This window comes from Puma concolor, chromosome B4 (assembly GCF_028749965.1).
Source record: "Puma concolor isolate L17-30 chromosome B4, mPumCon1.1.hap2, whole genome shotgun sequence".
In the NCBI taxonomy this organism is placed as follows: Eukaryota; Metazoa; Chordata; class Mammalia; order Carnivora; family Felidae; genus Puma; species Puma concolor.
Genome location: NC_141673.1, coordinates 101,158,229 through 101,182,712, shown reverse-complemented (window position 1 = coordinate 101,182,712; position 24,484 = coordinate 101,158,229). Strand labels below are relative to the sequence as shown.

The window sequence follows — 24,484 nt, the reverse complement described above, 5'->3', positions numbered from 1 at the left end:
CAGACTCCCAGGAGAGTACAGAAGAAGCCATGTCAGCAGGAGATGAAGTTTATTATTACTATTTACTTTATTTATTGAAAAAATTTTTTCATGTTTTTATATATTTTTGAGAGAGAGAGAGAGAGAGAGCGAGAGAGCAGGGAAGGGGCAGAGAGAGAGGGAGACACAGAATCTGAAGCAGGCTCCAGGCTCCGAGCTGTCAGCACAGAGCCTGACGCGGGGCTCGAACTCCAGGACTGTGAGATCATGACCTGAGCGGAAGTCGGACGCTTAACCAACTGAGTCCCCCCAGGCTTTATTTTATTTTTTGAGAGGGAGAGAGAGGGCGCAAGTGAGCGAGGGACAGACAGAGAGAAAGAGAGAGAATCCCAGGAAGGAGAGAGAGAGAGAGAGAGAGAGAGAGATGGGGCTGGAGCTCACCTCATATGGGACTGGAGCTCATGAAGTCCCATGAGATGATGACCTGAGCTGAAATCCAATACTTAATGACTGAGCCACCCAAGCGCCCAGAAGATGAAGTTTAGAGACTGAGCCACCCAAGCGCCCAGAAGATGAAGTTTAAAGGCAACCGGCTGAGATGTACAGGGATTCCTTGGGCGGAGCACAAACTCGCAAACTGGAAGGAAGGGAGAGGATGAGGAGGAGGGGGCCTTGGGAAGGAGGAGGAGTTCTGTCGCATGAGGGATAGGGCAGCAGGAGCTCGAATAGAGATTCTCTGCCCCCATCCCCGTCCCCGAGCCCAGTCCGAGCTCCCAACCCTCTCCTTTCGGGGTGGGGGCCTCCAGAGTTGAGGGTCACTGCTCAAGCGCCCCCAGGGTCAGTCCTTCCCCCCCATCACTCCTTTGATCCAGTCCAGGTAGTTGAGCACTTTGGTGTAGAAGCCGTAGCCCTTGCCGCACCCGACGCCCCAGGATACGATGCCCGTGGCCACCCAGTGATGGGCGCGCTCATCCCATACCACATAGACGCCACCACTGTCCCCCTGGCAGACGCTCTGGTGCCTCATCTCATCCCCAGCGCAGAACATGTTGTCCGAAAACACCTCAGACCTCTGCTTCTCTTGGAGCCAGGCCTGGCAGGCCGCCCTCGGGGCGACGGGAAGCCTGGAGTACTTCAGCTCAGTGGTTAACCAGCCCCTCTCCACGCCGAACCCACTCACATAGCCCAACACGCCGCTGCGGTAGAGGGTCTCACTGTCGGGCAGACAGACCGGGAGGAGGCTGGGCCCGAGGGGGACGCTGTGTTGGAGCTCCAGGAGGGCAATGTCCCCGTTGAAGTTGTGGGACTCGTTCTGGCGGTAGTCGGGGTGCACGACCACACGGCGCACAGGGTGACTTCCCAGCCGCAGCATCTCGTCTAGGCTTGTGTGGCCCAGGAAGACATCCACCCTCCGGTTCTTCCAGGGAAAGACGCTGTCCTTGGGATAGATGGTGTGGGCGGCGGTGAGGATCCACCTGTCGCCCAGCAGGGCCCCCCCTCCACGGCCGTAGATACTGGTGAAAGCTTGCCAGGGGAAGTTGCCCAACTTGGCTTTGGAGGAACCGAGGGCCTCCTGGTTCTGGGCGATGGGGGTGAGTGGCCGGCCACAGACTGGAAGAGAAGAGGGGTACGGGTGACATCAGCAGCTGCATCAGGATACATTTGTTGAACGGGGCGCCCGGGTGGCTCAGTCGGTTAAGCCGTCTGACTTCAGCTCAGGTCAGGATCTCACTGTTCGTGAGTTCGAGCCCCACGTCGGGCTCTGTGCTGACAGCTCAGAGCTTGGAGCCTGTTTCGGATTCTGTGTCTCCCTCTCTCTGCCCCTCCCCTGCTCATGCTCTGTCTCTCTCTGTCTCTCAAAAAATAAATAAACGTTAAAAAAAAAAAAAGATACACTTGTGAAAGACCTGCTTCTGTGAAGTGCTCTCTCTCCTGTCTCCACAGATACTTACAAAAAAAAAAAAAATCACTCTTGGGGTGATGAGCATCCCAGTCTTGATTTTGGCTCAGGTCATGATCCCAGAGTCATGGGATTGAGCCCTGTGTCGGGCTCCACGCTCAGTGTGGAACCTGTGTAGGATTCTCTCTCTCCCTCTGCCCCTCTCCCCTGGTCTCTCTCTCTCAAAAAAATATCACTTATTTATTTTACCTGAATAATGGGATTAAAGGGGCGCCTGGGTGGCTCAGTCAGTTAAGCATCTGACTTCGGCTCAGGTCATGATCTTGCAGTTCGTGAGTTCAAGCCCCACGTCGGGCTCTGTGCTGACAGCTCAGAACCTGGAGCCTGTTTCAGATTCTGTGTCTCCCTCTCTCTCTCTGACCCTCCCCCGTTCATGCTCTGTCTCTCTCTGTCCCAAAAATAAATAAACGTTGAAAAAAAAAATTTTAGGGGCGCCTGGGTGGCGCAGTCGGTTAAGCGTTCGACTTCAGCCAGGTCACGATCTCGCGGTCCGTGAGTTCGAGCCCCGCGTCGGGCTCTGGGCTGATGGCTCGGAGCCTGGAGCCTGTTTCCGATTCTGTGTCTCCCTCTCTCTCTGCCCCTCCCCCGTTCATGCTCTGTCTCTCTCTGTCCCAAAAATAAAAATAAACGTTGAAAAAAAAAATATATCTCTACTATAAAAAAAAAAAATTTTTTTTAAAATATAATTTATTGTCAAATTGGTTTCCATACAACACCCAGTGCTTTTCCCAACAAGTCCCTCAGCTATTTTAAAGCCACTTCTCTAGACTCTTGGTGGGGCCAGCCTGAGCACAATCATGCAGCAAGCCGAGGTTGTCCTCAGCGTCTGTTGTCTTTGTTTTCTGTGCCCTTCCTTCATTTTTTTATTTTATTTTTTTTCAGTTTTTTTTTTGTAATTTTTATTTATTTATTTTCAACATAATACTTAATTATATATATTTTTAATTTACATCCAAATTAGTTAGCATAGTCTTCTTTCATTTTTTAAAAAATTTTTATGTTTATTTAGTTTTTGAGAGAGTGCAAGCGGGGGAAGGGGAAAGAGAGAGGGACGCACGGAGTCCGATGCAGTCTCCAGGCTCTGAGCTGTCACAGCACAGAGCCTGATGTGGGACTCCAACTCACGAACTGTGAGATCATGACCTGAACCAAAATTGGATCCTTAACCGACTGAACCAGCCAGGCGTCCCGACCTTCCTTCATTTTTAACATCTTCCACTATTACCGGCCCTCCCACCCACCCCCCAAAACAGTGCTCAGGCTGGCCCGAGAGCCTTCTGAGGGTCAGGAGTGGTACCTGAGAAGTTTGTTCCGACAGGGTTAGAAAGGCAATGCTTTGGACTCAAAAAAGTGGGTTTCTTTTTTTTTTTTTTAATTTTTTTTTTCAACGTTTTTTTTATTTATTTTTGGGACAGAGAGAGACAGAGCATGAACGGGGGAGGGGCAGACAGAGAGGGAGACACAGCATCGGAAACAGGCTCCAGGCTCCGAGCCATCAGCCCAGAGCCTGACGCGGGGCTCGAACTCACGGACCGCAAGATCGTGACCTGATCTGAAGTCGGACGCTTAACCGACTGCGCCACCCAGGCGCCCCAAAAAAGTGGGTTTCAAAAACGGTGAACTTGAACCCTTGTATTTGCTGGTGGGCGTGTAAAATGAGGCAGCCACAGCAGAACACGGTCTGGCAAGTCCTCAGAAAGTTAAACATACAAGTATGATGGGACCTAGCAATTCCACTCACAGGGACAGACCCAAGGGAACAGAAAGCATATGTTCACACAGAAACGTGCCCACGAAGGCTCATAGCAGCACGATCCATAAAGGGCAAAATGTGGAAACAGCCCAAATGTCTTTCACGTGATGCATGGGTGAGCAAAAGGCAGGGCATCCCCACGACAACGGACTCCCATTCAGCCACCAAAAGGAATGGAATCCCGATACCTGTTCCCACATGGCTGACCCTTGAAAACGTGACGCTAAGTAAAAGAAGCCAGACACAAAAGGCCACATACTGTAGGATTCCCATTATAGAAAACGTTCAGAACAGGCAAATCCATGGAGACAGAGAGTAGATTAGTGGTTGCCACGGGACGGGGAAGGGTAGATGGAGGTACGGGGTTTCCTTTTGGGGTGATGGAAATGTTCTGGAACTAGTGGGAATGGTGGCACGAGCTTGCAAGCGTATTAAAAATTATTGCATTGGAAATTTTTAAACGATGAAGGTGGTGAATCTTATGTTACATAAGTTGTATCTTAATAAAGAATCTTTTTAAAAAAATGGTGGACTTTCTGGCACTGTGACATCTAGGTAGGGAGATATTTTGGGGACAGAGAGCCTGTCTATGTATGCTTCAAGCAGACCATCCCAAGAGACGGGTTTCCCTTATTTCCACTCTGCGGACCTCTCTTCTCCTGTACTGTCCCATTTGATGAACTTCCTTCCTGCTTTTCCTTTCTCAGTTATCTCTTTTGTTGTTGTCGTTAATTTTGTTTAATGTTTTCTTTATTTTTGAGAGAGAGAGAGAGAGTCAGAGCATGAGCCGGGGAGGGGCAGTCAGAGAGGGAGACACAGAATCCGAAGCAGGCTCCAGGCTCTGCGCTGTCAGCACAGAGCCTGACACGGGGCTCGAACCCGCGAGCCATGAGATCGGGACCTGAGCCGAAGTGGAACGCCCAGCTGACTGAGCCACACAGCCACCCCTCCTTTCTCAGTTATCTCTTGATCCTGAAGAAAAAGAGACAAGATCCTTGCCTCTCCTTCTCTGGGCCCTCCTGGTTCCCCTTTCCCCCTGTACTTCTGCCTTTATCTCTCCCTTTCTACCCCAGGGCTTAAACCTCCGTGTCCTGCTCCCACAGGCCCCATGTGCAGCTTAGACTTCTTTGGGAAGTGGCCACCAGAGGGGCGCTGGCAGGTCACTACTCACCAGGTTCACAGCGAGGAAGCTCCTCCCTATCCTGTGTCTCCTTCCAGAGGCCCTGGGTTGTGCAGGGGAGTGCCCCTGAGGAGTGAAAAGACAGGAGGCAAAGAAACAGGCTCAGACTTGGGAGGTGGGGGTGGCGGGCGCCCAGAAGGCCTCAGGCCTCTTGGTGGGAGTGAGGCAAGTAGGAGCCAGTTCCCCAGCAGGTGGGGGCTTACCTGCCGGCACTGCCTGATAGTAGGGCTCCTGGCAGTGGTTCTGGATCTTGGAGGAGTTGTCTTCAGCTATGCTGATGGCCTCAGAGCCCCCACTGGGCCGACTGTGGTTCACCCCTGTAGGAAAACAGTGGTCATAAGGACCTAGAGCTGGCAACCCCGGGACCGATTCTGGCCCACGGCCATATTTTAGTCTGACTTGCACAATCTTTTGTTTAGAACAACCGAAATGGGGCGCCTGGGTGGCTCCGTCGGTTGAGCGTCCGACTTCGGCTCAGGTCATGATCTTGTGGTTCGTGAGTTCGAGCCCCGCGTCGGACTCTGTGCTGACAGCTCAGAGCCTGGAGCCTGCTTCGGATTCTGTGTCTCCTCCTGTCTGCCCCTCCCGCTCCCCTGATCGTGGTCTATGTGTCTCTCTCAAAAAGAAATGAACATAAACAATGATAAATTTTGAAAATAACCATGATAAATAGGGTATAGGGAAACCGGTAGTTTCAGACATGGCTGGTCAGTATATATGAGCAAGACTTCTTGGGAGGGAAATTTAGCAATACCAAGATTTAAATTGCAAGCGTTTTTTTTCACCTAACATGTACACTTCTAAGAATTCACCTTCATACACGTGCTCAAGGTGTATAAACAAGGAAGGATACCCTTAGCAGCAATGTTTGTGGCAGCAAAGTATCAGTGGAGGGCTGGTTAAATCCATTGCATGCATCAATCAAAGGAATATTGTGTGGTCATTCAAAAGAATTAGGCAATGCTAACCACATGTACATGGGATGATCTTTAAGACATATTATTGTGTGAAAAATACTACATTTAAGACGTTTCATCAGGGGCGCCAGGGTGGCGCAGTCGGTTAAGTGTCCGACTTCGGCCAGGTCACAATCTCGCGGTCCGTGAGTTCGAGCCCCGCGTCGGGCTCTGGGCTGATGGCTCAGGGCCTGGAGCCTGTTTCCGATTCTGTGTCTCCCTCTCTCTCTGCCCCTCCCCCGTTCATGCTCTGTCTCTCTCTGTCCCAAAAATAAATAAAAAACGTTGAAAAAAAATTTTTTTTTAAATAAAAAAAAAAAAAAGACGTTTCATCAGGCAATCCTTTCCTTCCCTGTAAGAATATGTATAATTGAATGGCATAGATGTCTTTGGAAAGATACCAGGAAGTGGACAACAGGGTTGTTTCTGGACAGGGTAGCCAGGGACTAAGGGCCAGAGATCAGAGGAAGACTTACTTCTTATATTATTACCGTATTACATTATTTTTATTCACCATATTATGTTATTTAAAAAAATTACCATGTGCTAGCAGTATCTTTCCAAAAAAATCCGAGTTACCATTTGAAAATCCAGAATTTCACTTAAAAATCTGGAATTTTGGGGGTGGCTGGGTGACTCAGTCGGTTAAGCGTCCGACTTTGGCTCAGGTCACGACCTCACAATTTGTGAGTTTGAGCCCCACGTCAGGCTCTGTGCTGACAGCTTGGAGCCTGGAGCCTGCTTCAGATTCTGTGTCTCCTCCTCTCTCTGCCCCTCCCCTGCTCGTGCTCTGTCTCTCTCTGTCTCTCCATAATAAATAAACATTTTTTAAAAATCTGGAATTTTTGGCTTCGTTTGAAGGATGAGATGATCTGTATGCATTTGGCCTAGAAGTCTGCATGGAAAGGAGTGCTGGAACCGAGCAGCGGCTGCTCTTTGAATTGGGGCACAGGTGGGGCCGGGAGGGATCACTGGTCCCTGCCTCAGTAGTCACTCAAGCTTCCACATGTCACTTCAGGATACTAGGGGCCATGGCTGTGGGCAGAGGCTGCACCCCCGGGACAGACACTCACCCACAGCTTGGTAGAGGGCCAGGAAGCCCCTGTGGAGGCCAGTAGTCCTGTCCTGAGAGGAGGCGGGTGCTCGGAAAGTCAGCCGCAATCGATTCCCTGGGGACACAAACTCCCTCTGACCAGGGTGGTTGCCCAGCGGGGAGCCCTGCTGCCCACAGAACCGGTTCGGATCCATCCCACTGGCTGTGATCTGGAAGGGGAGGGTGGGCAGGCAGGTGTGGGGTGAATCTGCACCGCAGGGTCACGTCCTGGGCGTAGATTCTAGAAGGTCTGCCCACCTCTGGGGCCCAGAAGCTGTCCCTCGGGGAGATTTCCTCAAGTAGCTTTCTGTTGCATTACTGACGCCCAGGTTTCTTTCATCCATGACCAGATACCTCGCACATTTCTTTCGCCTACCATAATTACCTCAAAGCCCACCATAGTCACCTCCTTTCAAGAAGCTCCTTGGGAACCCCAGGGTTTCTCCAAACAGTCCACTGGATTCTCAATTCTAAGAAGGCAGGAATTACATCTATTTTGCTCACCACTGACTCTCTGACGCTCCAAATGGTACATAGAGCGCCACAGCCTTGAATCAACAAATATACAGATGTAAGTCCTTCCCATCCAGCCTCCTCCACTCCCATCACCTTCCAGTTCGAGTAACTTCCTAGGACCAACGTCTGTGAGGCAAAGACCCTTTGCAAAGACTGAGCCCCTTGGGTTCCTTGCCTTCCTGTTCTTCTTCTTTTGGAATGTTCCTCCGCCTATACTCCATAAACTTAACTGTGGCCACTGACACGGTGTGAAATCTATGGACACGGGCTATTGTTGCTTAATATGTTCTTTGAGCAGGCTGTCTCTGTTTCTGCCCCTTCTGGCTGCCTCCCCCTGGCTCAAATCCCTTCCTGTGGGTTCCCCAATCCAAGGAAGGGCACCTTGGAAGGAGTCCCCCCCGCCCATGCTTCGTGCCTAATCTCTGTTCTGGGTGCACCGCTCACTGGTCAGCTCATTTGATTTCTGAACCTTCATGTTGACACACATACTCTGGGTTCTTGCTAGCTCTCTGCTTCCTCATTCTCTCTGAATCTCGAATTCCCTTAAGACCCCATCCAGCCCGTCTCTTCATGGTCACAGCAGCTGGGTGGAAGTTGGCACAAAGAAAAATTTTGTCCCAATGCTTTTGCTTCCTTAGAACATCAACAAAACTAATCTCCCTATTTCAGAGAACTACCTCTTGGGGAAGAAGCATTTTACCCTAGAAAACGGTCCTTTACTGATATACTTGGTTGTTAAATGCCCAGTTTTCTTCTTCCCCTACCTTACGAGCTGTTGGCTAACTAAAGTCACTTAAGAGTCTAACTAGCAACGTAGAATGAACACCCGGCTGCGAGTCATCAGACTTGTGTTAAATTCCAGACTTTGCCCCGACTCCCCGTGTGACATGGTGGGGGGGGGGGTGGTTTCTTAACTACCCCAGCTCTCAGTTTCCTCCTATAAAGCGAGACTTCCTATAAAATGGCCTGTAAGGCCTCTTCTAGCCAGGACAACATCACGCCCTATGATAGCTGTCAGCACCTGCACGCGGAGCCACCTGCTCGTTCAAAATTCATTTTGTTGTATGTTCTACAGAGGCTTGGGTTCCACTCATTCTTTCATTTAGTCCTTTATTTATTTTTTAAAGGTTATTTATTTACTTTGAAAGAAAGAACATGAGCTGGGGAGGGACAGAGAGAGGAAGAGAGAGAGAATCCCAAGCAGGCTCCACGCTGACAGCGTGGAGCCCGATGAGGGACTCGATCTCATGAACGGTGAGATCCTGACCTGAGCTGAAATCTAGAGTTGGACGCTCAACCGAGCCACCCAGGTGCCCCTCATTTATTCCTTTAATAAAAAGTTATTGGCTATGTTCTATGTGCTAGGCAATAGAACACCATGCTAGGTGTTGGGGGTGGGGGGGGTATAGATACAAACACACAGTTCTGCTACCGAGGAGCCCACAGGCTGGCTGAGTACACCGACAAGTAAAAACGGAACTGAACTACAGGGTGTTGAATTCTGCATTTGAGGTGTCTGTGTGCTTTGCTCCAGACGCAGAGAGGAGGGAAGAGTCCTATTCCTGAGCTTAAAGTCCCTCATTGACAAGGGAAGAGTCAGGCCAAGATCACAACTGTCCGTGACTGAGAAGAGCAGGGCTCACGGTAGGTGCTCAACGGACAAAGGCTGAATTGAAGAAAGTATAGTCCCGACTGCCAGTTAAATCTGAAGCACTACACACATGCATTTATCTCCTCTCCCACCTCAAATCCCACCAACGTGACAGCAAAGGGATAAATGGTATTACGCGAGCAAGGACAAAAAAGAGAGAGGACGACGTGACAGCGGATGAGAGCTGTCCACACTTTGGAAGATAGAATGGAGATGGACCATGGCAATGAGTCTGCAAGGATAGAAGCCAACACAGAGCGGGCAGATTCTCATCACACAACCCAGGGAGGTTCCAGAAACTGGGGTAACCAGGAGCCCCTGAGGATGAGGACGAAGGAAGGGCTGATGGAAAGCCTATGCGGGGAGACCTCAGAACTCTGGATCCCTTTGCCCACCCTGTGCATCCGGGCAACTCCTCTGGCTCATCCTGGCAGATGACCTGAGCGTGAGCCAGACAGCCTGGACTTGGGGTCCGCCAGCACACTTGACGGAGGAGGTGAAAACCACGACTGAGAGCAGAGGGATTAGGTGGAAGTCCACGTGTCAAACAATGAGATTCCCTTCTCTGCTTGTTTGCCAGAATGTCAGCAACCCTGAGCAGGAGGCCAGAGGATTCTGATCTGAGGTCGGCTGTCCCCAAGGAAAATACTTCTGCGAGCTAATATCTGGGAGGCGCCCAATAGCACAAATAGGTCACCGTGTTGATAACTCTATTTCCGAACCTGTCACTGCACAAGTTTTAGCTACCCACACAGAGAATCCAGTGCCAGCCAAGTATTTCACCCTTAAATATGAATGGACAGCCAAGGATTATCAGACATTATAGGATGGTTTCGAACACAAAAAACAGAGACCAAAACAAATGAACAATAAAAGGGAACTTGGGTGGAGCAGAGATAATACGAGGAACAGAAGAAACCTTTAAAAATAATCCCCGTAGAGGGAAAGGAGTAGATATGGCCTCAATGAGACAAGAACAGTATTCTATAAAAAGGCACGTTTTGAAGAATGACCTTTTAGACGTGAAAAAATATGTTAGCAGAAAAAAATGGATTAAAATGTTATTTAAAATGAAGAGATCTCCCAGAGAGTGGAACAAAAAGAAAAAGAGACGGAAAACAGAACAGAATGGATTAACAAAACGAGAGAATCAGTCCAGAATCTACAACAACTCAATCACAGGAGTTCCAGAAAGAGAAAATACAGAAAGCAGACATCTGGAACTTATTTAACAAATAATACATGACTGGTGGGTGGGGAGATAGGTGATGGGGGTTAAGGAGGGCACTTGTTGTGATGAGCACAGGGTGTTGTATGTTGAGTGTTGAATCACTATATTGTACACCTGAAACTAATATTACAATGCATGTTGACTGGAATTTAAGTAAAAACTTTAAAAAATTATTAAGTGATGGAGAAGAAAAGTACAGCATAAGGAATGTAATCAATAATCAATAATATTATAATAACATTGTATGGTGACAGATGGTGACTACACTTATTGGGGTAAGCACCGAGCAATGTAGAGAATTGTGTATTCAATATTTTGTACAATTGAAACTAAGATAACATTGTATGACAACTATACTTCAGTAAAAAAAAAAAAAAAAAAATACAAGAACATTCCCAGAATTGAAGGATTAGATTTAAAAAGTCTCTACGTTAGAGGGCGCCTGGGTAGCTCAGACAAGTATCTGACTTCAGCTCAGGTCATGATCTCATGGTTTGTGAGTTGGAGCTCCGCATTAGGCTCTGTGCTGACAGCTCAGAGCCTGGAGCCTCCTTTGGATTCTGTGTCTCCCTTTTCTCTGCCCCTCCCCCGTTCATACTCTGTCTCTCAAAAATAAATAAACATTTAAAAAGGAAAAAAAAGTCCCTACATTAGGGGTGTCTGGGTGGCTCAGTCGGTTAAGTGACTGACTCTTGATTTTGGCTCAGGTCATGAACTCATGGTTGTGAGATCGAGTCCTGCATTGGGCTCCGTGTTGGGTTCCATGCTGGGCATGAAGCCTGCTTAAGGTTCTCTCTGTCCCTCTGCCCTTTCCCGCAACCCCTGAAACTAACTAACTAAATAAATAAAGTGAACAAACACAAATAAAAATAATAAAAAGTCTCTAGGTTAAAAAAACCCTGTACAATGAGTAGAAAAAGACTCATATCAAGGCTCATCAGAATGAAAATTTAGAAAATTGGCAATAAGGAAAATGTTCCAAAAGTTCTGGAGAGAAAGAACTAAGGACCAGGAATCATAATTGTACCAGCCTAACAACACTAGAGCAAGTAGACAGTATCATCCAAATTCTGAGGGGAAATGACTTCCAACCCAGCAAGCAACCCAAATCAATTGTCCATCAATGGTGAGGGTAGAGCTGGGACATTCAGGGTATGTACGATCCTTTACAAGTTTTTTTCTCTTGCTCTTTCTGGAGCAGAATGTTCTCCCCCCAAATGGGGTACTATACCAAGAAGAGAATGATACGGGATTCAGTTCCAACACAGGACACGTAAAGGAAATGCCCAGAAGGAAGGGTAGGGAACTCCCAGAATGCCTGAGGCTCTAGACAGCAGGGGACTCAGACTGAGGAGATAAATCACCAAGAGCTCTTCAGGGGGATGTCACCAGTACAAAGGAGGACTAGAGATTGAGATGTGTGGTTGATTGTGTCGATTATATAGAGAGGATATTTACTTTCCTGGCTAAGAGTCTGGGGAGATTAGTTACAGACAGAACTAAAAATCAAATAAAAAACAAACAGAAAACCCCTAAAAGTCCATGTGGTTACCGACTCCTGGGAGACCCAAAAGTTGGAGAAACAAGGACATAGAATTATGGTACACCATATGCTCAGAAGTGAATATTTTAATTGTTTTAATGTTTTCTTTATTTTTGAGAGAGAGAGAGAGAGAGTTAGAGCGGGAGCAGGGGAGGGGCAGAGAGAGAGGGAGACACAGAATCTGAAGCAGGCTCCAGGCTCCGAGATGTCAGCACAGAGCCCTACGTGGGGCTCAAACTCATGAACTATGAGATCATGACCTGAGCTGAAGTCGGATGCTTAACCGACTGAGCCACCCAGGCATCCCTGAAGTGAATGTTTTAAAGTCAAGAGAATGCAAATAATGAGTACAGAGTTAATTAGAAATGCTAATGGTGGTTGACAGGGATGACGGGGGTGGGGACATGTGGAAGGTCTAAGAGAGGTAAATAGAGTCCTCATCTTCTATAGTTAGATATTAAGTGATCAGATGCAAAAAAGTAACATAATAAGCATGCTATTTATACATATGGGCGTAAATGCCAGACGGAGCAGCTACATGAACTGTAGGTGCTTCCCCGGGAGGGGCAGTGGGGCTGGGAAGAAGGCTGGACCGCTGTTTCCCTGATCAGCCTTGGACTATACTCATTTTTAAAAAGAACTATGTGCACGGTATTATTTCGATAGGAATAAAATTTAACCCAAGAGACAAGATAAGGGGCCGTTTCTAGAGTGTTCTTATTCTGCAACTTGAACCGTCACCTGGTCTTTTATGATTATTTACGCCCAGCCTCCTGATCTGACAGAGCCTGCGCTCCACCAATACTCGATGGATCTTTAACGACTGCTATGTGAGTCCCCGCTCTTTTACTCCAGGGTTTGGCGGTACTTGTGTGTCCCTCTGTACGACTTCCAAAGGCAGGGAAGTCTTTTTTGCTCTTTTGCTCTGTGGGGCCCACACGGTAACGCGGGCAGGGACAGGGTCGCTGGTTGAAGGCTGTGCCCTGGGGCAGATCCTGGCCTCCCAGGTAAGCTGCCTGAGCCCCTGACTTGGACTCGTCAGCCATCTTTTGCCATTCAGGGCACAGCCACACCCCCCTGCCTCTGGGCTCCAGGCCAGGAGCCTTCCTCCCCAGAGTCCCTCCAGGACCCCCACCACAGCTCACTGTGACAGAGTCCTGCCCGCAGTCCTGGGACGGCTCCAGGTCAAAGTCCTGGAAGACAAGTCTCACGGCAAAGCCCTCTGGAGCCTCGATGTCACTGCTGCTCTCTTGGCCTTTGACATATGGCTCTGGATACCCGGGGGATGTCAGCTGCTGGGGTAGCTGCTGGGCCAAGAGCACGGAGCCCTGTGTGGGGCAAGCCTGGAGGACTCCCCAGAGGAGTAGCCACCACCTGTGCGTGGGTGAGAGCAACATGTGGCCACAGAGCTGTGGCCTCAGTCCTTGGGGCCCCGGCACCTGCTGGCCACTCCCTCATCGTCCCTCCTCACCCTGAGCCTCCTAGCCAGCCTGAGCTTGGACTGTGAGTTTTCCACCATTGCTCATCTCCCTGGCGAGTCTCAATCAAAGTAGGGGGCTGCTCCCTGCTTCAGCAAATTTCACCCCCACCCCCCCGCCCCCCGGGATCTGAGGGAGCAATGGTGGTAGGAGGGAGGGACATTTCAATATGTTGGTTTCCTGGCTCGGGCAGGAAGGCTGGGGAAGGCTGCTAGAGGCTACAGGCAAATTCCAGCTCCCTGGGCATTAATTGGCTGTGTGTGTGTGTGTGTGTGTGTGTGTGTGTGTCCCTGGGTCTACCTCCCCCTCCCCCGCCCCAGGGCCACTTCCCTTTCTTCCAGGCCTCTTCAAGGGCACACTCACATCTTGCCTTGGCAGCTTGTGGAGTGGGGGCTTCTCCAGAGGTAATTTCCCCACTCTGAGACCAGGCATCTGGAACTGGACATCTGGGAGGCTTGGCCCACGCCGGGGAACAGGAGGTGGGGCTGGGGAAGGCCTTGTGGGGGAGGAGGGAGAAGTTACTGGAAATGAGTTAAGTAATTCGCCGCAGTTCTTTTTTCAATTCTCTGAGTTGCGCGCCACCTGCTGTCTGATTCGGGAATAGTTTGCCCACCAGGATTTAGAGGAAAGACCTCTCCAAAACCACATTTGCCCTCAGAAGACATCGGGGGCTGGGGAAGGTGCTGACTCTTGAGTCTTGTGTACTACTTAAAACTAATTTTTGCCTCATGCATGTATCACACGGTAGGGTCGCTCCCTCTGAGTTAGGGCTGTCACCTTCAATGGCCATATGTCTCCCTGCCTGATTTTTCCACTCATTTATGTTACCAGACTGCGTCTTGTAGAAATGAAAGTTTGTGACCTATGAACTCCTTCCTCCTCTCTCCTCATCCAGGATGGGTGGGGGCACTTGCTGAGGTTGTCTTTTGAATTCTGCCCACAACCCGTGGGAGCTGCTTGTCCAGTGGGGTCATGCTGGGGCAGGTCTGGGGTCAGGCCCAGACTCACGCTTCTTTTTTTTTTTTTTTTTTTTTAATTTTTTTTCAACGTTTATTTATTTTTTGGGGACAGAGAGAGACAGAGCATGAACGGGGGAGGGGGCAGAGAGAGAGGGAGACACACAATCGGAAACAGGCTCCAGGCTCTGAGCCATCAGCCCAGAGCCTGACGCGGGGCTCGAACTCACGGACCGCGAGATCGTGACCTGGCTGAAGTCGGACGCTTAACCGACTGCGCCACCCAGGCGCCCCCAGACTCACGCTTCTTTCGACAGACGCCAGAGGCCATGGCTGGCGGCAGAGCCCGCCCTCCCTGCGCCTCCAGGAGGGACACTCACCCATGGCTTGGTGGGGGGCGGGAAGCCCTTGTGGAGGCCAATGTTCCTGTCCTCAAAGGAGGCAGGTATGTGGACGGCCAGTATGCGGAGGACACAACTCCCTCTGACCAGGGAGGGCTGCCCAGTGGAGAGCCCTGCCGCCCTCAAAAACAGCTCAGAGCAGCCCCGCTGTGATCCCAAAGCGGAGGGGTTGGGGGGTGGCAGGCAGATGGGGGGTGAATCTGCAGCACCGGCACAGGGTCCCGTGCTGGGCGTGGACTCCAGCCCCGTGGAGGGCACACCTCTGTGTGTGTGTGCCCCGTCGAGGCACGCCCGCACACCTCTGGGGCTCAGAGTTATAACTAACATGATGCTTTTGTCAAATAGTTGGACTTACCCTTTCCCCCTCCATTCTGCTAGCCGCAAAGGCTGCCATATGCCGAGAATGGTTCCTCACTCACTCCAGTGCTCTTGGTCCACTCTGCTTTCAAGAGGCTCTCCAGAAACCCTTAGGGACACTCCCAAGCCGTGCACTGGGCCAGCTACTAGCTCCATTAAGGCAGGGACTGTGGCTACTTGGCTCACCGTCCCTGATGGCTAACACGCCGCCTACCCGTGCGCTTGAAACTTGACTCTGTGGGTAGAAGGTCCCTTAGCCGGCTTCTTCTCTCCCCCTTCCACATTAACCCTCAAATTCCCCTTCTTCCAGCCCCACTATCACCTTGCCAGGTGCTTTTCTGCTACCAGTCTTGGGGGACCTGACTTTTCCTGCTTCCCCTTCTTTTGCAGGATACTTCCCTTACCCCACACAGGCAACAAAACACACAGGGCTGTAACACAGCCATCCAGTAAGAGAGTGAGAAAAATCTAAAGGTACAAAACGTACTAAAAATGGTATACCTCTGTGATATTTTGTAATCCTGTGATAGCAACAAGCAGCTCCTTCCAGGCTCTCCCTGGGTCATCCCACATGACCAGGCTCCTTCTCGAGCGCCATCCCTCTGGGCTACCCTCTCTCCTGGAGCATCCCTCTGCCACCTTCAGTCCAAGGGGGAGCTTGGGAGGCAATCCCTCTCACCCCCATTTCAGAGGGAACGTCTACTCCGGGCCCAGGCACACCACTCAGGTCCCTGGTCATGTGTTCTCCTTCTCGTTACTTCTTCCTTCATTTGTCCCTCGCCCCCACTGCTTTCCTCCCTTCCTCCAGGCCTTTGATCCTCCTCCCCCATCCAAGCTTTAGCTCTGACAGCTTCCTCTCCTCTGAGCCTCACATCACCCCACCTTTCTGGGGAGCCTCTGACTTGCGAAGGCAACTAACTTCCTATTGAACTTGGGAAGCTGTATTGCTCCCAAGTAATAGGGGTGCAGTGGAGATGGTGCCCCCAAATATCATGGTCAGAGCATTTGTCTTCCTTATATCACCCCCAGGGAAGGGGTGCTGTGGGCCACAAATTCCAAATCCCCTCAAGTTAATTGAACTTGGGGTTAAGCTGCTTCCCCCTGTTTCTTTTTCCACCTCTTCCCACAAGGCTGATTCCTATCTTTACTGGGCAAGGATTCTTCTTGTTATTTCAAGGGATCACGGACCCTTGGGGCACCTGGGTGGCTCAGTTGATTAAGCATCCTGTTCTTGATTTCAGCTCAGGTCATGATCTCACAGTTTGTGGGATTGAGCCCCGTGTCGGGCTCCATGCTAACAGTGCAGAGCCTGCTTGGGATTCTCTATCTCCCCCTTTCTCTTTGCCCTTCCCTTGCTTGTGTTCTCTTTCAAAATAAATAAATAAAATTAAAAAAACATCATCACAGATCTTTAAAAAAAGTTTTTTTAAAGCTTATTTATTTTGAGAGAGACAGAGAGAACATGAGTGGAGAGGCTCAGAGAGAGAGAGAGAGGTAGAGAGAGAGAGAATCCCACACCGTCAGTACAGAGCCCAACTTGGAGCTCGAACCCAAGAACTGCAACGTCATGACCTGAGCCGAAATCATGAGTCAGATGCTCAACCAGCTGAGCCACCCAGGTGCTTGTCAAATTGTCACAGACTCTAAAACTCTTTGAAAAAAAAATTGAAACAGAGAAATGGGATTTTACCTTTATGCTTGAAAGGACAAGAGAGTCCCAAAGGTCTAACAAACAAACAAACAAACAAACAAACAAACAAACATCAATCTCACAAGTATTTATGCCTTTGAAAACCGAAGAGGTTAATTTAAATATTGTTTTCAGAGTAATAAGTTATCAACGGCCAACCAGAGTTGCAGACTTTCAAGATTTATAGATTACATTGTATTGGTCATATAGCAATCATCGCCGATAGCTGAATGTCTTAAAGATTCCTTTGCACAAATTACACTTCCAAAGATGATATAAATATAACATAGAATAGGATTGCATGTTTTCACACCAGTGGGACTGAATGTTCTTGATTTACCACCTTATCAGAATCAACTCTATGAGGCAGAATTGTGTCTGATTTTCTGCAACTCTAGGATAAGAGGGAATATAGTCTCCTCATCTTGCCGAGATTTATTTTGTTAGTATTTGTGGGGCTTGCTTTTTAAAACCAGGCACCAGAATTTCATTTTAGGGTATTTAGAGGGTAAAAAAGGCAGGCCTGAGAAGCTTAAAATGTACAAAAGAGAAAGTTGACAAATGGAATATGAAATACTTTCTGGTTTTCATCTACAATTGGAAGACAGGTCCATCTTACTCCAGGTCAAGTGAGAAGGTTTGGCCCAAGTGAGGGCTGTGGCCTGGAGAAGCAGGAGGAACAGAAGATCACTGGAAATATAGTAATTCCCAGAATGACTGTTAAAAAAAATCTCTAGAGTAGACACAACTTACTACCTGGCTCAGGAATGGCTAAAATATTGGAGATAGTTTTTGCCCAAATTGAGGCTTGATATCTCTGAGATTGAGAAGACCTCTTATCCACCAACACCCAGACTTGACTTGAAGGAGAAGCGGAAGGAAAGTTCTGTGGGGATGATGCCAGGTGTTCACTTTTTTTTTTTTCAATGTTTATTTATTTTTGGAACAGAGAGAGACAGAGCATGAACAGGCGAGGGGCAGAGAGAGAGGGAGACACAGAATCGGAAGCAGGCTCCAGGCTCCGAGCCGTCAGCCCAGAGCCCGATGCGGGGCTCGAACTCACGGACCGCGAGATCGTGACCTGAGCTGAAGTCGGACGCTTAACCGACTGCGCCACCCAGGCGCCCCGCCAGGTGTTCACTTTTAAAAGCTTCTCTATCTCAAAGACTATTTCTATTTCTTTATGCTCCTGGTTCTCTGTTAATCACTCCCCGGACTGTGGTTGTCTCTCTCTGTGCCCTTTCTTGCCATACCGGGTGCTCTGGGGAGAAGAGCAATGGCCATGTGGAGGCCCCAGGATGCCACCTCACAGTGGAGAAAGGAAGACTCTGGTGGAAGTGAGTAGAATTCACCTCCGTGGACTCCTCCTCAGATCCTGGCCTGTGCTCTTCCTTCCACCTGGCCTTGAAGAGGAAATTTTGAGATACAGCCGCTGTCTGAGGTCCTGCCTTCTCATTGGATGTCAGAGTACGTAAGGCAGCTGACTGTGGCCTGCTTGGCCCATGGGCAGGAAGCATGATGGGCCTTGGACGTCCAGATTGGGTCACTTGGTGCCAATGGCAGCAGGAGGAGGCAAATGGAGCCACAGAAGAGGAAGCCTTCTACTGCCCTCTGCAGGGAAAAAGCTGGGACCTGCAGCAACCGCCCATGAATAAGAGGGACTATGGCATGAGCCCCAAGAGACCTCCTCTGGGAGGAAGGGGACCATGGCATGAGCCCCCAGGGATCTGCCCTGGAAGGAAGGGGTACCCAACCAGCCGCTGGATCACAAGGCTTACGGGCTGGGTACTGTGTTCTTTGTCTCTGACGTTCTTTTGGTCATGCTTCACTATACCAGTCCTTCCTCATACACCCATCTAACCACCTATCAGCCCTAACAATATTGGCCACTTTAGCACTTGTTTTCACCCGCCCTGATTCACTTTATTGCCTCTAAGAAATTCTTAGAGGCAAGACTGTTCCTACCTCCCCATGATGGTCATCAGCAACCTGAGTGAGTCTGATAGGCCTAATAAGATTGTTAGTGCTTTACCCACCAGGGTATTAACTCTCTCTCTCTCTTTGTAGCTTTGGTGGACCAACTTTATCCAATATTCCAGAACACTCTTTAGGGTCACCCATTGGGAGAGCATATGTCCCCGTTTGGTTGGAACAGTCCCAGTTTACTCTGGTTGTCCTGGTGTAATTATTAATAGCACCCTTCTTCTCTTTCAAGGGAGTCCTGGTTTGGACAATAAGCTATATCGTCATCCTCGTGCAAAGTGCTTTGCAGCTACTTCAGTATGCTGCATGAGACCTTCCTTCCTCTCTCCAGCCCTTGTCATTGTCATTGTGGTCACTTGTCACTGTGGTCACTACCCCAGGCTGAGCTCTGGGTACCTGAAGCACTTTCTGGCAGCTCCACGCCCACTGCATCGGTCAGCATGCTTTCATGAGCAACACGATACTCTCCTGGAATAACATGTGGGAAATGTGCTCAGTAACATATCTCTGCTCTCTCCTTCTCCACCAAAATCAGAGCCTTCCTTTTTTTTTTTTTTTTTGAATACTTAAAAAAATGTCATCTTAATATACTCAGGCCTGAAAGGTGTTTGTGGATGGGTTTGTCCCAAAGTTCTGAGGTCTGTCTACTAGCCCCTAAGAACTCATCATGAGAAAGAGGCTGGGAATATCCCCCAAAGGACTCTTCTATTTCCGCCCTGCCAAGGTGTCTGGAAGGAAGGGCGGGGGGTGGGGGGAGTCCTCAAAACAGAAAAAAAAAAGATCATGGAAGAGATTTTCAATGTGTTTGGAGTGAGGTCCAATGTGGTGAAGTAGTGTTGTGCTTTATTCTGCCTGTCGGGGGCAGTATAGGCTGCCCTGTCCAAAACAGTCATCGGAGAGTGGGGGTTTGAGGCTGAAGCCTTTTGCCCACAGATTACTCAGTGAAATAATTCATCTGGAATTTGGGGATTGTTGTAGAAGGAATTCTTCATATGGATGGGAGAATATCAGGCCTAAGAAGAACTTACTATTCAGGGGTGCCTGGGTGGCTCAGTCGGTTAAGCATCCAACTCTTGGTTTTGGCTCAGGTCATGATCTCATGATTCGTGAGTTCAAACCCCTCGTTGGGCTCTGAGCTGACAGCATGGAGACTGCTTGGGATTCTCTCTCTCTCCCTCCCTTTCTGTCCCTCCCCTGCTTCTGCTTAAAATAAACATTAAAAAAAAAAAAAAGAACTTACCATTCAGACCCTGAGACATTTACATGTAAACACGTTCATTTATTCAACCAATATTTCTTGAATGTCTGCTATGTGCCAGGTGTAAGTATGTGGAATGTATGGAAACTCTTACATTCCATTTGGTTCTACATTGTAGACACACACACACACACACACACACACACACACACACCATTTCATAGAAGACTCCATTGTTTCTTCCACTTTGCAAGCAGTAATGTGAATCCTCACAAATGTAGCAAGTTATAGACCCAAACAGGGTATGTTCTGGATCTTTGGCTTTCCCAAGTTGGAAAGTTTCAGGAGAACTATGGTTCATGGTTCTGAAAGGGATGACAGAAGAGAGATGGCCAAGTCATACACAATTTTCCAGACACAGTCCTGGTATCAGTCTACCTGTCTTCCATACCCAACACCTACCACACCTGGGAACAATCTCCCATATCCATATTTTGAGGAGTAGGCCCCTCTGGCCAGGATTTCTCCCCATTCCTGGGAGCACTGACACCTGCCCTCTTATATAATAACCCTTAGGATCACATGGAACATCTGAGAAGCCAGAGACACATCCACAGGAGTGAACAGCGGTCCTAGTCTATGACCCATCTGGTGGGAAGAAATCAGATAAGGTTGCAGCCAGACCTGGGAGTCCACCCTCGTTTCCCTTCAGAGCATCATTCCCTATTCTCTTTGATAGTCTGTGATGGGTAGGATTGTACTGTGCCCCTAAGCTTGTACTCCATTCTAAGAGGGGCACATACCAGAGTCCCTAGGTTAGCCCATCAGAGAAGACTTTCTTGAGATGATCTGGAGGAGAGGAAGAGAAGAGCCTTAGAAGAAAACTCCGGGGCACATCAGATGACCAACTGTTCAGACTTGCCTGGGACTGAGGGCTTTCCTGGGATGGGGGCCTTTCAGTTTTAACACTAGGCAAGTTCTGAGGGAACCAGGATAATTTCCACTAACGGACAGGGGTTCAAGTGCTGGGTGGAGGCTGGGTGGGAAAGAGGCAGGGAGCTAAGAGTGTGAAGAGGCAGTGGCCACACTGCAGCTGATGCCTTGAGCGGTCTTGAGCCCAGACGTGGTCCCTGTTTTGAAAAATCTGACACTTTGACTATAAAGGCTTGCCTTGGTCCCATATAGGTGGTGTGGCTGCAGTGAGCATCGGGGTCAGAGGACAAAGCCTCCAGGGATGTGGGACTGGAGAAGGGGCCTGATGGTTCTCTGTGCAGCTGGTTGATGCAGGCCCATGTGGAGCTGGGATTGGGTAGCTATGCCCCCATCCTGCTTTCAGGACCATCTCTCCTGCACTGGGGCCCCCTCTCTGGCTGGAAGAGAGAGATAGAAGTGATGTTGCTCTGCAGGTTGTAGCCTGGCAGGAGGAGCAGAAGTGGCTACCAAGCAATTACGGCATTAACACAGGTACAGGGGCTCTTCAGGGCTGGTGCCATGTGGGATGCTCCCTTGTTCACATCTGGGAGTAGGGACACAGAAAGAATGCCAGGAGTTGACGACTTGGGCTCAGGAGCCTTGGGGAGGGGAACGTGTCTGAGGGAAAGCTAGCACTATTTTCTTAATTTTGTCATCATGAGACACTTTTGCTTCCCTTACTCTCTCTAGGGGCACAGGTGTTGGGACTGGCTGTGGGGCTATAGCCCTGAGCCTTTGAACCACCTCCCTGAGCTTCTGGTTCGACAATGTGTTGTTCTCTCATTTTGTGACGTCTGGCTCATAATCAGGTTGTCAGCTACTTGAGTGACTCAGAGATTTCTACCTTCGTATCCCTAAACAACGAATGCATGGGTCAGACTCCAGGCAGCCTAGCTAAGACAGAAAGAATTCAACTTAAATTTGAACTTCTCCTGTGTCAAGAAAGTCTGCAGTTTGAGTTAAGCCAAGTTAACTGCCTACTTGAAAAAAAAAATCAATACTCTTTGGAAGAACATCACAGAATCCACAGTCTTTATAATGTATTATCACCATGTCCAGGATACAATCCAAAATTACTCCAAATATGAAGAACCAGGAAAACACAAACCACACTCAAGAGAAAAGACAACAGAGAGCATTTCCCAGGATGACCCAGATGTTGGAATCAGTACACAGGCTTTTGGCTCCCAAAGATGCAAAGAGGAATATGCTCATGGTACAGAAAAAAAAAAAAAAAAAGGAAACATAAGCAAAGAAACTTTAAAGGAGAACCAAATGTAAATTTTAGAATTGAAAGATGCAATACTCTATGAAATTAAAGAAAAATCATTGGAGGGGCTTAACAGAAGAATGGAGATGGCAGAAGAAAGAGTCAATGACCTTGCAGATAGATACATAGAAATGATCCAATCTGAAGATCAGAAGAAAAAATTTTTAAAAATGAGCAGAAACTCAGGGACCGGTGGGACAAAAACAAAAACAAAAACAAAAAAACCCCTCTACTATATGTGTTCTTGAGTACCAGAAGGAGAGGAAAGAATGGGGCAGAAAAAAGTATTCAAAGAAATATGCTGGAAATTTCCCAACTCTGGTGAAAAAAAAAAACCCAAACATTTTTAGATCCAAGAAGCTTGGTAAACTCAAAGCAGAATGGAAAATTAAAAACACAAAAGGCACATCTAGGCAGGTCATAGTCAAACTGCTAAAAACCAAAGGTAAAGAGAAAATCTTGAACACACCCAAAGAAAACAAAACAAAACAAAACAAAACACCAAAAAACCACACTGCACACAGAGAACAACATTTTCAATGACCCTGTTTTCTCATCAAAAACAACGCGGACTGGAAGTGAGTGGAGCAACATCTTTAAAATTCTGGAAAAAAAAAATTGTCAACTCAGAATTGCCTTTCCGATGAAAATCTTCCAGAATGAAGATGAAATAAAACCATTCTCAGATAAAAGAAATCTTGGAGACTTTGTCATCAGCAGACCTACAGGATGAGAAATGCAAGAGACAGAGAGAGAGAGAGAGAGAGAGAGAGCGCAAGGGAGAGCACCTGGGGCAGAAGGGAAAGGAATCAAGGTGGAAGAGGAAGCTGCAAGTTGCGATAAAGAGAAATGGTAAGTTTGTAGCTAAATATAAAAATCTATGTTTTATTCTTAAGTTAAAAATGTATATACCTGTTGAAAGCAAAAATTATAACATTGTATCATGGGTTTTATAACATATGTAGATGTAACATGCATGAAAACCATAGCATAATGGAGAGAGTTGGACTACAGTTCTTCATGCAGTATTAATTCTAAGGAGATGAAAAAGCTAAGGATGTGGAGAAGAAATTCTCTCTGGGGCAGTGGCTCTCTACTCTACCTGTGGTCTGGCAAGCCCTGGGGGTCCCTGAGATCCTTTCAGGGTGGTTGTGAGGTCAAAATTATTTTCATAATAATTCTAAGATATTATTTGCTTTTTTCTCATGGGAGTACCATGGAGTTAGCAGAGGCCACGTGAGGTGTGGAGACATCATCTCCTGACAACTAAAGGAAGATGTATTTGTGTATCCTTGTGTTTTACAATGTTCTCTGTTTTGAATTGCTCAAAACAGATATAAACAATATATCTGAACAAGAATTTAGAATAACAGTTATAAGACTAATAGTTGGGCTTGAAAAAAGCATAGAAGACACCAGAGAATCTCTTGCTGCAGAAATCAAGGAACTAAGAAATAGTGACGATAAATTAAAAACTGCTATAACTGAGATGCAAAATAAACTAGATACAGTGACAGAGAGGATGGAGGAAGCAGAGGAGAGAATAAGCGAAATAGAAGAAAAAATGATGGAAAATAATGAAGCTGAAAAAAAGAGGGAAAGGAAACTACTAGATCACAAGAGGAGAATTAGAGAACTAAGTGATTCCATGAAATGAAACAATATCCATATCATAGGAATTCCAGAAGAAGAGTGATAGAAAGGGGCAGAAGGCTTATTTGAACAAATTATAGCTGAGAAATTCCTTAATCTGGGGAAGGAAACAGGCATCCAAGTCCAAGAGACACAGAGAACTCCGTTTACAATCAACAATAACAGGTCAACACCATGACATATCATAGTGAAACTGGAAAAATACAAAGATAAAGAGAGAGTTCTGAAAGCAGCTACAGACAAATGGTCTTCAACCTACAAGGGTAGACACATAAGGTTAGTAGCAGACCTGTTTACTGAAACTTGGCAGGCCAGAGGGGGTGGCAGGAAATATTCAATATGTGGAATAGGAAAAATATGCAGCCAAGAATCCCTTATCCAGCAAGGCTGTCGTTCAGAATAGAAAGAGAGATAGACTTTCTCAGACAAACAAAAACTAAAGGAGTTCGTGACCACTAAACCAGTCCTGCAGGAGATCCCAATGGGGACTCTGAGTGGAAAGCAGCACTTTGTGGTGGAAAGACTACAAAGGACCAGAGATATCACCATAAGCACGAAACCTACAGATAACACAATGACACTAACTCCATACCTTTCAGTAATCACTCTGAATGTAAGTGGACGAAATATCCCAATCAAAAGACATAGGGTATCAGAATGGATA

The 24,484-nt window shown here is 48.0% G+C and overlaps 1 protein-coding gene across 2 annotated transcripts; it reads right to left on the bottom strand.

Annotated features, from left to right (window-relative positions):
- Positions 1-265: 265 nt before the first annotated feature.
- On the bottom strand, positions 266-13,862 carry C1RL (complement C1r subcomponent like). Of its 2 annotated transcripts, XM_086714175.1 has the most exons (6): positions 13,704-13,861; positions 13,008-13,236; positions 6,902-7,091; positions 5,076-5,189; positions 4,864-4,938; positions 266-1,590 (listed from the first exon to the last, which is right to left on the bottom strand). In XM_086714175.1, the coding sequence occupies exons 1-6, from the start codon at positions 13,784-13,786 to the stop codon at positions 818-820; spliced, it is 1,464 nt and encodes a 487-aa protein (XP_086570301.1). In that variant the 5' UTR covers positions 13,787-13,861; the 3' UTR covers positions 266-817. The 2 variants fall into 2 exon arrangements, with proteins under 2 accessions (XP_086570301.1, XP_086570302.1); XM_086714176.1 differs by lacking the exon at positions 6,902-7,091 and having other exon boundaries at positions 12,998-13,236; positions 13,704-13,862.
- Between the last annotated feature and the right edge of the window lie 10,622 nt (positions 13,863-24,484).